The 11502-nt window shown below is 54.9% G+C and overlaps 1 protein-coding gene across 1 annotated transcript in view; it reads left to right on the top strand.

Moving 5' to 3' along the window:
* The first annotated feature begins 5865 nt into the window (after window positions 1-5865).
* Window positions 5866-11502, top strand: part of ARFGAP3 (ARF GTPase activating protein 3) — a 48185-nt gene continuing 42548 nt past the window's right edge. Inside the window, exon 1 of the mRNA XM_080659495.1 lies at window positions 5866-6162. Coding sequence (XP_080515621.1) covers window positions 6094-6162 — 69 coding nt within the window. The 5' untranslated portion in view covers window positions 5866-6093. The remainder of the gene's footprint in view (window positions 6163-11502) is intronic.

Below are 11502 nucleotides of genomic sequence, written 5' to 3'. Positions count from 1 at the left end.
TTTGCCGACCACGGAACCAGGTAAATATTATTATTCCTATTTTTGTTGTTGTTAATCCCCATCCAAGGATACTTTTCCCCCCATTTATTTATTTAATTTTTGGAGAAAGTGGGAGGGAGGGGGGAGGGGGGGGGTAGGGAGAGAGAAACATCACTGTGAGAGACACATCAATTGGTTGCCTCCCACAGGCATTCTGATCGGGGCTGAGGATGGAACCTGCAACCCAGGTACGTTCCCTTGACCAGGAATCAAACCCTTGACCCTTCTGTGCTTGGGTTGACGCTCTAACCACTGAACTACAGGTCAGGGCTATTATTCCTATATTTTAGACAGGGAAGCTGAGCTATAGAGGTCAGGTAACTTGCCAAAGGTGTAGGTGTGACAGCTACCACACAGCTGGCCTAGATTCAGAGGCGGGCAGTGCAGTGCAGGGTCTGCCCACTAGGCTGTGCTGTTGGACGATGAGGGCACAGGCCTCAGAGGACAAGGAGGTGCCTGCCCCCAGTGGTGCTCTTTAAGTGATGCCTACCAGGACTGGAGCTGCCTGACCTGAGCCCTCCTCCGTGCTCTGGGCACCTCATCACAGCACTCTCCCTGCCCCCTCGCAGCTGCTGGTATGTCTGTCTCCCCAACTGACTAGCAACCTTGTCTCTCCAGCCCAAACTAAAAAGAAATCAATTTCGGACCAGTCAATGAAACTCAGATTACATATGCTCCTTGACTTATGATGGGGTTACGTCCTGATAAACCCATCGCAAGTTGAAAATATCCTAAGTCAAAAATGCATTTATTGTAAACTAGAGGCATGCACCAGTGGGGTCCCTCGGCCTGGCCTGCAGGGATCAGGCCGAAACCAGCTCTCCGACATCCCCTGAGGGGTCCCGGATTGTGAGAGGGCAGTTCTTGGGTGATGCACCCAAGAATCGGGCTCCCTCCTCTCTGGTTCCGGGTACGTCACCCGAGAACCACAGCTGCCAAGTCACTGCAGCTCAGCAGCTCCTGCATTGAGCGTCTGCCCCCTGGTGGTCATTGCGCATCATAGCTACCAGTGGGACAGTCAAATGGTCGGACAGTCACTTAGGCTTTTATATATATAGATTATATGATTGTCTAACCATTATGCTGTACACCTGAACCTAATATAAAACATGGAATGTAAAAGAAAAATGTTACATAGAAGTTAAAAAAAGAAAATGCATTTCATACACCTAATCTACTGAACATTACAGCTTAGCCCAGCCAGTTTCTACTGAGTACCTATCACTTTCACACCATCTTGAAGTCAGAAAGTTGAAAATTTTTAAGTCAAACCATCATATATTGATGGTATATTGGCTTAAGTTTCTTCACATCCGTTGTGGAAAGGGCTGGGAAATGAAGGGAGAGCGGAAGGAGATGAACACAGGAACTACAGAGACAGCATCACTCCTTTTGAGCAAAGGATAACTAACACCAGCTGCCAAGGGGCTAAAACTCCCATGAGCGAAGGATACAGCTTGGCAGCTGATGCCGCGACCACAGTCCCAGAAACCTGAGTGCCCAGCCAAGAGGCATGAAGGCAAAAAGCCCCGAGCCCAGTGGCATTCGGTCACCAAAGCGACAAGGACAGCAAGCAAACTGTGTGCGGCTCATTGGCCACTTCCGAGTCAAGTAGGCAGGCCCCTCGATTGTGAAAGGAACAGAAATCCAGATGAATGTCTAGAAACTAAGCAGAAGTGTTCAGAAAACTTTAAAGTCACCCACGATGCTGCCTTCCGCGTAACACTGCTGACATTCTGGGGGACTGGTTTTTCTTGTCTTTTTTTCTATTCATACCCATGGGCACACGTTTTGTGGTCGTCGTCATCAATGTGTATGTGTTTTACAAAACTGGGGTCATGTTGTAACTGCAGTTTGGGATCCTGCTTCTCCTCTTAACATTTCCTCACAAGCATTTTCTCCTGACCCTAAAGACGCTGAGCATTTGCTTCCTTCCCACTTCTTTTCTCATCTCTGAAGGTACAGTATAATTTACACACAGCAAAGGGCACTCCATTGCATGTACAGTTCTACAAGTTTTTTTAAATATATTTTATTGATTTTTTACAGAGAGGAAGGGAGAGGGATAGAGAGCTAGAAACATCGATGAGAGAGAAACATCGATCAGCTGCCTCCTGCACACCTCCTACTGGGGATGTGCCCGCAACCCAGGTACATGCCCTTGTCCGGAATCGAACCTGGGACCTTTCAGTCCACAGGCCGACGCTCTATCCCAGGGGTGGGCAAACTTTTTGACTCGAGGGCCACAATGGGTTCTTAAACTGGACCGGAGGGCCGGAACAAAAGCATGGATGGAGTGTTTGTGTGAACTAATATAAATTCAAAGTAAACATCATTACATAAAAGGGTACAGTCTTTTTTTTTATTTCAATAGTTTTATTCATTTCAAACATTTTAACAAGAAGAATGTAAACACTATTATAATTTGAAACTTCCAAAAAATGGAGGAATCATAGCACAATAACATACCTTATATTGAAGATGGCAAAGGCAAAATAAAATTGCCTAACAAAGGAAAGGTACAAAAGCCTTTCAAATTAAACTTAAATATAATAAAATAATTTAAAACTAAAAGAAATAGAAAAGAACTAAATGTGTAAACAGTAAATTAAACATTTTCTTTAGTGCAACTTCCAAATTATGCCCGGGGCGTAGATGTAGATGGCAATGTAGACTGGGTTGAAAGGTTTTTGGTCTTTAAAACATCAACTTCAGTGGGAACAGTGTTGTTGGTCTCCTTTTTAGCTAATGCTCTGATACTGTGCTCTCCAGGGGCGTGTCTCCCTACATCACCACGATAACGTGTCTCCGCATTCCCAGGGTGATGTCGGGGGACGCGTCCGCGGGCCTTACAAGGAGCCTCTGGAAGATTGAGAGGTTGTTCCTTCTACTGAATGGGGATATAAATCCGCCCACTCAGAAGAAGGAGCTGCGGCCGTGTTTCCCGACGTTGCCATGTTAACACTGCTGCTGGTGAAGGAGCGGAGGGGAGAGCAAGAGAACCCTCTGCTCTTTCGGCTCCGCGGGCCGGATAGAACAGCCGAATGGGCCGGATCCGGCCCGCGGGCCGTAGTTTGCCCACGGCTGGTCTATCCACTGAGCCAAACCGGTCAGGGCCAGTTCTACAAGTTTTAATGCAGACAGTTGTGTAACCACTACCACAGTCAAGACACACAACTGCCCCATCATCCCCCTAACACAGAGGAACAGAGACTGAAGTTAACAGCTGTCACCCTTGGAAATGGGCATGCTTCTGTCAGCTCACGGGTGTAGGGATTGAGCCAACCTAGGCAGCCGTCAGGTCTGGTTTTGTCATTGCTCTCTTTATCTGCAGTGCACCTTAGGGTAAAGCTCCTTTAGCGGTGGGCTCGGGTAACCTTGTGCTTAGCGGTGGGCTGGGGTACCAGCGCTGTCTACCGCCGTGCCTGTCCCTCCTTCTGTGGTGGACCGCTGCTGCTGCTCCTTACTTAGTGCCAGGCTCCTGGGCGTGTAGGTGGAGGTTCTCTGTTGACCTGGTTCAGCCTCAGTCTTAGTCTGGTGGGCCTGGGGCTTGAGGGGGAGCTTTCTCAACATTCCTGCCCCCCTCCTGGTGACAGCAAACCTCTGCGTGGTGCCTGTGATTATCTCGATTGGGACTTTCCTCTCTCTTCCAGTGGCAGCAAACCTGTTCGGTCTGGATTAGAATTCTGAGCCCAAGGTGTTTCCTGACTCCCCCACCCCCCATACCCCCCATACCCTCCCCAGCAATAGAGGGATTTCGCTTCTATCCTTCCCCCTGCAGCCATGACATTTTGTTTACCTTTTAAAGTTAGAGGATTTCCTATCCTCTTGTGGATTTAGTATAACTGGAGTTTGTTTCTCTTCCTTTCCTGGCAGAAATGGATCTTTGCCGGTACCCTGAGGGAGGGAGAGTTTGCTTTCCAGGAGAGAATGCAAGTGGGTGGAGGTTTGTGCCTGTCCCCACAACAGTTGCATGCCTGCCCCACAAGCGGTTTTTCTCCACTTTCTGTCTCCATCTGTCTTGTGAAGAAAGAATTCTGGTGGAGGTTTATGGAAAAGAGCTTGTGAGTGAATGCAAATCCCTTTGTATCTGAGGCCCCCGACTACTCCAAACTGACACGCTGGCTCACATGTGGCCTTCAAGAATTCATTAAAATTTTAGGTGATTTCCTTGTGCCCATTTGAATGGCAGCCACTTCTTTCTCTGTGCTCTGCCGAAGGTGAGGGGGTTCTTATGTTCCATCTTTTTGGAGAGTCTTGTCTCTCTTGGAATTGTTTGCTTGGTTGCTTTGCAACCTCAGCTCTCTGAGGGGCTCACGAGAAGGTGTGATTTTGTAGATTACCCAGCCCTTTCTCCTTATGATGTTGGCATGATTGACGACCTTTGTATTTATACATTCTAAGCCCACACCAAAAATCTTCACTGAATGCATACTACACGCCTGGCATTGTTCTAGAATCTAGATGCTGGGGATAGGGGTGTGGACCAAACAGACCTGAGCTCATGAAATCTATATTCCAGCCGAAGGGAGGCAGATATATTTACATATTATAGTGTCAGGGGGTAATAAGTTCTCCGAAGTACACGTAAGCAGATGAGCTAAAAGACAATAATGGCATTTGCCCCTTCGCTTATGCCTGCCTACACTGTCTACCGGTCCTTGTACTGTCTTCCTTCTCAGGGATCCCTTGTTGGAGAGCTGAGCAAACATACCGCGCCCTAATCTGATACATAACTTGGTAAGATTTCAGCTCCAAACTGTACATGGGCCCATCGTGCCCAACAGAAAGGACATGACTGTGTCTTATGAATATGCCAGGTGTTCTGTTTAAAGCCAAACTAGTGTCAGCAGACACAAACTACAGGGGCATCTATTTTGACTCAGTCTGAAGAAGAACTTCCAAATAGCCACAGCTGCCTGCAAAAACACAGAGCGACCCCGTTCCAGAGGTAATAACGCCCCCTTCGTGGGGAAGGCTCCACCCTGTTCCTGGTCCGTCCTCAGCGTCCCCTGAGGGTGTCTAACAAGGCAGGGGAAGGGGCAACCCCAGCCTAAGAGGAGAAGCCCACGGCTCCAGGCTTCTCCCGGAAGCCGCTCTCCTGCTGCTCAGCCCGGGTACAGAGGAGCGAGCCCAGGCCGCAGGGCCAGGAGGGAGGCGCTGCATCGCCCTTGGCGCCAAGGTATTGCATCCGACTCCCAAACCTGTTCTCTTTCCCTGCGCCAGCCAATCGCCGGCGACATTTCCTGGTGTCAAAGAGGCGGCTTTGTCCAAGTTCAAGCCTTTCTAGCTGGTAACGTCAGCCAAAGGTAGGATGCAGCCCGGGAGAGGGCGGCGACGTCACGCTTCTTGCCTCTTCTCATCCGTCCGGCTGAGCACATTCTGCCTCACGAGAACGGTTCTCTCCCTGACCTTAGTCCTAAACCGATACCTTAAGAAAATCAATTTTCGTGTAGAAAGCGTCCCACCCAGGGCATAAAAAGTTAGGGAACTAACAAAAACCGGGCGTCTGGCCTCCAGTCCCCTCTACCGGCGGGCAGGGCTTTCCCCTCGTTTCCTCCTTTGCCACGGGGAGTGAATGGCGGGGAGTGAATGGCTCTGCCGCACTCACGGGACGAGGTGAGAAGACCTTGGCCAAGAAAGCAGCAGTCCGTTACTGAAATGGCAATCCACGCGCCGGAATGGTGGGGGTTCCGGAGGCCGTGCGCCGAGAGCGAACCCCACCCACACCCAGGCCCAGGCTCACCCCCCGCACGGCCCGGCACTGATGACGAACGAAGACCTGGAAAAGGCGCGCGGGCCTCCTGCGCATGCGCGCGCAGCGCCAGGGGGCGGGGCCTGGGTGGGCGGGACCAAGCGGTACAGCTAAGCGGGCCCCTGCCTAGAGGACAGCGGCGCGTGCGCTCCGGTTGTGGGCGGAGTCTGGGGCGGGGCCTTGGCCGTCACGCGCAGCCCCGCCCCCTGGGCCGTAGTCAGGCTCCGGGAGGCGGCAACCGCTCCAGATCAGCCCTTCCCGTTTGGCTGGGGCAGCTGCGCCTCTGTTTTCTGGTGACTATGGGGGACCCCAGCAAGCAGGACATCCTGACCGTCCTCAAGCGCCTCCGCTCGGTGCCCACCAACAAGGTAACGGCCGCCGGGCGCGTTCGGCTTGCTTGGCATCCCTGCCCGACCCCGCGGGCGGCCCCTGCGACGCCAGTGTCCGCGGCCGCGGGAGGAGGAGCCGGCCCGGCCTGTGACACGTCGCACTTGAGGCCGTGGCAGCTGGGCCTCTCCTGGGTCCCCGAACCGCGCGCCGCCCCCCAGCCTCGGCAAGGGAGGAGCGGGGAAGGGGCACCGAGGCCGCGGGCGGGCGGGCAGCGGGGGGCCCGGTGGGGGGGGGTCCTAGGGGCCGGGGTCAGACACATGGGTTCCTGACACCGATCGGAGGAGCCTACAGCGGGACGGGGGCTGCCGAGTGGACACTGCGAGTTCCCGAGAGCTGGGACGAGCTTGGGGGTCCCGGGAGAGGGCTGGGAGGGTACCCCGGGTTCCTGGGAGTGGGGCGGGCACCGCAGGCCACCTGTGACCCAGCTGGGAAGCGTGCACCGGGTCACAACTCCAGCTGGTAGCCCTGGGCGTTTAGGGAAGCTCGGCTCGCCCCCTCCCCACCCTCGAACAGACCCGTAAAGTTCCTCGGGGGCGCCTGTTGGAGCCTCACTGCTCCCCTGGGCCCCTTGACGGCAGCTGCCGCGCTCCTGTCCGATGGAGCGGCCCAGTGGTCTGTGCACGGCTTCCAGCTCTTTCCTCTTTCTAAGAAAGCGACACAGACGCTTTCCCTTCCCTCTTCCCTTCCTTCCCTTCGCGTCTCTCTGGAGATTGGGGCTTTCCTTTTTTCCCACCTCTGGAGGCTGCCCCCTCCCGGCCCCCATGCCTTTTACAACTTTTGGAAACTGGCTGGAGGTGTGATGACGCATTGGGCTAAGGTGACTCCCTCTTCTGAGGATCACAGGTCCGGATCACAGGTCGGAGTGGAACCTGGAGAGTGCAAAGGGCTGTCCCGTCAGCGTGGACTCTCTCCTCTCCTCCTGTGACAGTTCTGCCTGGGCCCCAGGGTCCCCTCCAGCGTAAACAGCTGTTAGGAGCATGGGCATGAGCCATGACACGATGGCATAGAAAGTTCCCGAGTTTCACAAAATTTGCATGTCTTTGTTTTACATCTGGATGGTGGAGGGGAGCCCATAATTTTACGGCCTTTCCAGGAGCGAGAAAGGACACAATGTATTGGAAGCGATGTCTGATGAAGGGCAGTCGGGAGGAGGAAGCCTCCAGGGACCCGCCAGTGCCAGCTTCTTGGCTGTTTTCCTTGATGTTCCAGTTTAGAGTCACCTGTGAATAGAGCGGCTCCTGTGTATCTAGACAGCATTCGGGCCTGCAGTCAGCATGGTAGAAGCTGTGTTTTTTGGCCTGCTGTGCCTCAAAAACGTAACACGTGTTCTCTTGGATGGGATTCGTCAGAGGGAAGGCGCCCCTTTAAAGTAAGACTTCTACCAAGAGACGCTTTGAGGGACACAGCTGGCCACTCCTGGGCGCTGGTGCGCAGACCCGCTGCTTTCTAGCTGTCGCCTCGGGCAGGCTGCTTGAACACGTACTTGTGCTTTATTTTCCTCATCTGAAAACGGGCCGGGACCTGACTCGGGGTTATTGTGAGGATGAAGTGAGAACATCCCAGGAAGGCGGTTGGAGCAGTACCTGCATGTACTCGTCTTCAACACGTGCCAGCTGTTCTCGTTATTTTTTATTGTGAACAACACACCTGTGGGACACTGTCCATTCTGTAATAGGACTAATGAAAGCACCGAGCAAAAATATCTTCTGGTGATGTTCCCCAGCGCCGTGCTACGTTTCTCGATGAAGACTTTTTATCTGATCGGTAGTGAGAAACAGTTACCTAGACAAAAACGAGAACCAGTCTTCATGATGTGGATGAGTTGGGTGACAATAAGCATTTTCCAAACGGGTTCTAAAAAGCAGCTCTGAGATACACGAGACAGAAAGACAACTCGGTTTACTCTCGGAATGTGGTGTCCAGTTTCTTCTTCTCGTGTGTGGACCCAAGGTTTTCGCTCCAGCGTCAGTTTCCCAGTTTGTGAACTCCTTCCTCGAAGCTGAACTGTTCCTGGGCTGTACATTGATTGTTTGAGTGACTCATTCAGCAAATAGCCACTGAGCACCTGCGTGTGCTGGGCAGTGCCGCGCATGGAGGGTGCCTTGGTGTACCCGCACAGAGCGGCTCCGGCCTTCAGGGGGTGGACAGTCCGTGCAGACTGCCGGGGCCCAGTCCCCGAGTGCCATTTCTTAGCTGTGATACTTCATAATTCCTTTGTTTTCCCTAAAATGGGGATCAAAACCACGCTACATAATTTTGGGGAATGCAGAATGAGAATGCGGGGCCCTCGTTTGAAAGTATTAAGAATTTTTAGACGATACAGCAGAGCACTAACCACCCACAGCCAGCTAGTTGCGGGGCCTGTGGGACGGCACCGATGGCAGCCGCCTGGAAGGGGCCCGAGGGGTCATAGCTGCACCTTCCCGTAGCAGCTGCTGTTGTGAAGTTCAGTTGGCCAACGGCAGAGCCTGGCAGGAGTAAACACTCCATATCAGTTATTATTTCTGTAGCACCTGTTCTCCTCAGTAGGCAGAACAAATGGCTAGTCAAAACTGTTTCTTCGTCATCACCACAGGAGCTGGTCTGCTTAGATAGCGTGTCTCAGCCCTGTTTTGGGATTGCTCTCCAAACCAAGCACAGCCCGTTCTCAAAGCTCAGGCTCGGGCCCCAGCCGGGAACCAGGCGGCATTGTGAGAGCCAGGCTTGTATTTCCAGCCACCTCCCGACTGCCAGGCCCTCAGGTCCCAGTCCCAGCTCCTTGCCTTCCACCCCTCCAAAGGGCCCACTCCCTGTATTTGCATTTAAGGCCACTTTGTGCCAGGCCGGGTGCTCGGCTCAGCTGACCAAGACTGGGCGCCCCCTCGTGGAGCTGCATTCTAGCAATTCCTCGTCTCAGGTGGGAGGGCGGGGGCAGGAGGACGCTGAAGTCACCTAGTTAGAAACGCGTTCTCCCCCGGAGCCCGGCTTTCACCGCCTCGGGGTGGGGGCCCGGCTTTCACCGCCTCGGGGTGGGGGCCCGGCTTTCACCGCCTCGGGGTGGGGGCCCGGCTTTCACCGCCTCGGGGTGGGGGCCCGGCTTTCACCGCCTCGGGGTGGGGGCCCGGCTTTCACCGCCTCGGGGTGGGGGCCCGGCTTTCACCGCCTCGGGGTGGGGGCCCGGCTTTCACCGCCTCGGGGTGGGGGCCCGGCTTTCACCGCCTCGGGGTGGGGGCCCGGCTTTCACCGCCTCGGGGTGGGGGCCCGGCTTTCACCGCCTCGGGGTGGGGGCCCGGCTTTCACCGCCTCGGGGTGGGGGCCCGGCTTTCACCGCCTCGGGGTGGGGGCCCGTCTTTCACCGCCTCGGGGTGGGGGCCCGGTTTTCACCGCCCGGGGTGGCGCTCAGACTTGCCTGCTGGGCTGTGCACACCTCATCTCGGCCGTCACCTCCGTCCACAGGGCCATTTCCTGCACGGGCTTTTGCCACCGACGGCCCTTCTAGACTTCTTGAGATCTCCAATTTCTCTTGGTCCCTGTGCAGGAAACTTCCTGCACCCTGTCCTTGCTTGCTGAGATTCAACCTGGTAACTAATTGGCTTGCCCACTAGACGGCTAGTCTGTGGGCTCCGGACGCGCCCACTTTGTGTGCGCCAGGTACACGCACAGCTGTCCGTTGAGTGAGTGAGGGGTACAAATGGCCTCTCGTAGAGGGACAGCACCATTGGCACGACTAGTCCCACAGAAGGGGGGCCTTGCTCTAAGAGCTGGTACCACAGGGTGTCTGAATTTCCATGCCCTCCTCTCCCAAGGGCCAGCACGTGCCTGGCAGTGAATAGGAGCTCAGCAAGTGTTTGTGGAATCAGTGATGCCACCTACTTCTTATACCCCAGTGCCTGCCCCCGTGTCTGGTACCAGCACCATTGAAGTGAGTGCCTGGCACCTTTTATGTCAGTTGCACCCCTCCCGCCCCCCTCCCCACGATTCATGCATGCTGAATGCGAGTCTGCCCCGAGGGGCTTTGGAAAACCCACTCAAGTTTTTGTTCTTGTATTGCCCTCAAAAGGCCAGAAGCCAGGCCTTTTTTATGATTGTTAGAGGCCCAGTGCAAGAGATTTGTGCACTGGGGGGTGGGGGTTCCTCAGCCTGGCCTGCGCCCTCTCGCAGTCCGGGACCCCTCAGGGGATGTCCGCCTGCTGAGGGGATTGGGCCTAAGCCAGCAGCCAGACATCCCTCTCGCAGTCCAGGGCTCTCGCAGTCCGGGACCCGCCTGCTGAGGGGATTGGGCCTAAGCCAGCAGCCAGACATCCCTCTCGCAGTCCAGGGCTCTCGCAGTCCGGGACCCCTCAGGGGATGTCCGCCTGCTGAGGGGATTGGGCCTAAGCCAGCAGCCAGACATCCCTCTCGCAGTCCAGGGCTCTCGCAGTCTGGGACCCCTCGCTCCTTACCACCCGCCTACAGCGGGGGTGGGAGAGGCACCCATCACCTCCGCTGCGCTCACCAGCTGTGAGCCCGGTTTCTGGCTGAGCGGCGCTCCCCGTGGGAGTGCACTGACCACCAGGGGCAGCTCCTGCGTCGAGAGTCTGCCCCCTGGTGGTCAGTGTGCATCATAGTGACTGGTCGTTCCGCTGTTCGATTTGCATATTAGGCTTTTATTAGATAGGATGGGATAGTTGGGACAATCTTTACATAGTGGCTCTGCCTATAAAGTGTATCTAAAGTGTGGGTGCTTTTTTCTGGGGGAAAACTTCAAAACAATTCTATTTGTGGAATGTTACCATCCTGTTGTTCTGACTTTGTGTTAATTTCCATGACAAACTCTGCATATTTTAACACGTTAAGCACCATGTCAATCACCGGTGACTGACACTGTACTTTCCGGCCGGAAGACAACACAGGCTGGGCGCTTAACGTGTGAACGCACTTTTACCCTGCCGTTTCAGATGAATGTTTGGCGTTGGTCAGGGCTGAGGAAGGAAGGCTGGGGTCTCCTGCGGCCGCAGTCATCCGCAAGCTGGGGTTCCACTCCCAAGTGCGCTCACGTAGCACTCCGCCGGCCACTCTGCACTGGCTGTTGGACTCAGAGCCTCAGTTCCTACCGACTTGAGCCTCGCCACTGGGCTGCCCGAGGGTCCTTAAGACGCAGCAGCTGGCTTCCCCCAGCGCCAGTGATCCGAGAGAGAGGGCACGAGAGAGAAGGGAAGTCCTGGCGTCTTTTATAACCTGCTCGCACAGACCACCCTGGGCCAGTGAGGGGGGCTCCCGCAGGGTGTGAATGCCGGCAGGGCGGCTCGTTGGGCACCTTGGAGTCTGGCCCCCACGCTCTCCTCCTCCTCCGGTGGAGA

Source organism: Plecotus auritus, assembly GCF_963455305.1.
Source record: "Plecotus auritus genome assembly, chromosome: 3".
NCBI lineage: Eukaryota > Metazoa > Chordata > Mammalia > Chiroptera > Vespertilionidae > Plecotus > Plecotus auritus.
The sequence above is the reverse complement of the archived record's forward strand: the minus strand, read 5'-3'. Positions and strand labels throughout refer to the sequence as shown.